Source organism: Nannochloropsis gaditana (genome assembly GCF_000240725.1).
Source record: "Nannochloropsis gaditana CCMP526 unplaced genomic scaffold scaffold661, whole genome shotgun sequence".
Lineage (NCBI taxonomy): Eukaryota > Eustigmatophyceae > Eustigmatales > Monodopsidaceae > Microchloropsis > Microchloropsis gaditana.
Window position 1 is genome coordinate 8,124 of NW_005803292.1, and position 1,516 is coordinate 9,639.

Sequence of the window (1,516 nt, forward strand, 5' to 3'; positions counted from 1 at the left end):
CCCCCCCCACCAACGAAAGCATGACGGCCATGACCGTCCACATCCGGTTTTCCGCCTCTGGGAACACCAAACTCCGTGCGGGGTCGTAAAAGACCTCGTCCGTCACCTCCTCGGGATGGCGGGGCAGGCAGTGCAAGAACACGCAGGCCGGCCGCCCGGCATTTGACCCCTTGGCCCCATGCTCCATCATGCGTCTCGTCACCTGAAAGCCCTCAAAATCCCGCATCCGCCTCTCGTATTCCTCCTCTTGGCCCATGCTCACCCAGGTGTCCGTCACGATCACGTGCGCGCCCGCGACGGCCGTCATCGGGTCTCTTTCCATCACATACGACCCCCCCGACCGCTGGGCGTGCCACTCCACCCGGTGCATAATTTCGCCGTTGGGCTCGTAGCCGACGGGACAGGCTACCCGCACGTGCATACCCAGACGAGCTGCGCCCATGGCCAGATCGTGCAGGACGTTGTTCCCGTCACCTACCCATGTCAGAACTTTCCCCTGTAAACTCCCCTTCCCAAAATGCTCCTCCAGGGTCAGGAGATCGGCCAGGGCCTGCAAAGGGTGGTAAAGATCGGACAAGGCATTGATGATGGGGACGCTGGAATGTTTCGCGAGGAGCTGGACGTCCGTGTGGGCGAACACTCGGGCGAGGATAAGGGAATTGAAGCGGGAAAGCACATTCGCCGTGTCCCGCATACTCTCGTTTACGCCCAACTGTACATCTTGTGGACCCAGAAACAAGGCGTGGCCACCCAGAAGAGCCATGCCTGTCTCGGTCGATACGCGTGTACGCGTACTGCGTTTTTGGAAAATCATACTGACGCTTTTTCCCTCGCACGGCCGAGGAAGGACGGAAGGACTGGGCGAGGAATAGGCTTTCTTCAATTGAGCAGAAAGGGAAAGGAGGTCCCGGAGCTCGACGTCCGTGAGTTCGTCGATGTTCATAAAGTTTTTCCCTTGCAGACTGGCCACGCCTTGAAAAGAGCGCATGCCTGGACGCGGTTGTAAATTCAAAAATGAGTTGGAATGGAGTCGTGAGGAGCTAGGAGGTATACGCAACACATGAACAATCCAACGCATGACTTGAACGAAAAGAGTCCTAACTAAGGGTGAAGACGATGTACGCTTTCAACCGGTAGCCACGAACAGAAGGAAGGAGGATTTAAGTACAACGGTGAAGAGAGATGTAGGGTCTCGGAGGCAAGACTTTCAACCTATAACCAAGAACGAACCTCCCTCCCGCGCCCAGAGCCCGTATCCGTTTGCAAGCAAATTTGGCTTTAGATGTCGCGTGTGACACTCCATGAAAGGACGGGACAGCTTAAGTGCCCACATGGTGGAGTGACCGGGGGGAAAGGAGCCTACGAGAGTATCCTGTTTTAGGAAGCGAAAGAAGTATAGTTAGCATTTGCATGCAGATCCATCCGACTGCAGACATTCAGTCACCAAATGTAAGGAGATTGCTAACCTTTCATCGAAGTCGCAGATTTACCGCAGAAGTGTATGTAAAGATCGATC

At 55.3% G+C, this 1,516-nt stretch overlaps 1 protein-coding gene across 1 annotated transcript; it reads right to left on the reverse strand.

Annotated features, from left to right (window-relative positions):
- Window positions 1-6: 6 nt before the first annotated feature.
- Window positions 7-992, reverse strand: OTC (ornithine carbamoyltransferase; the record flags this gene model as incomplete). The annotated part of the gene is made up of 1 exon (XM_005853985.1): window positions 7-992. A coding segment is annotated over one exon (986 nt), but the record flags the coding sequence as incomplete, so codon positions are not given.
- Between the last annotated feature and the right edge of the window lie 524 nt (window positions 993-1,516).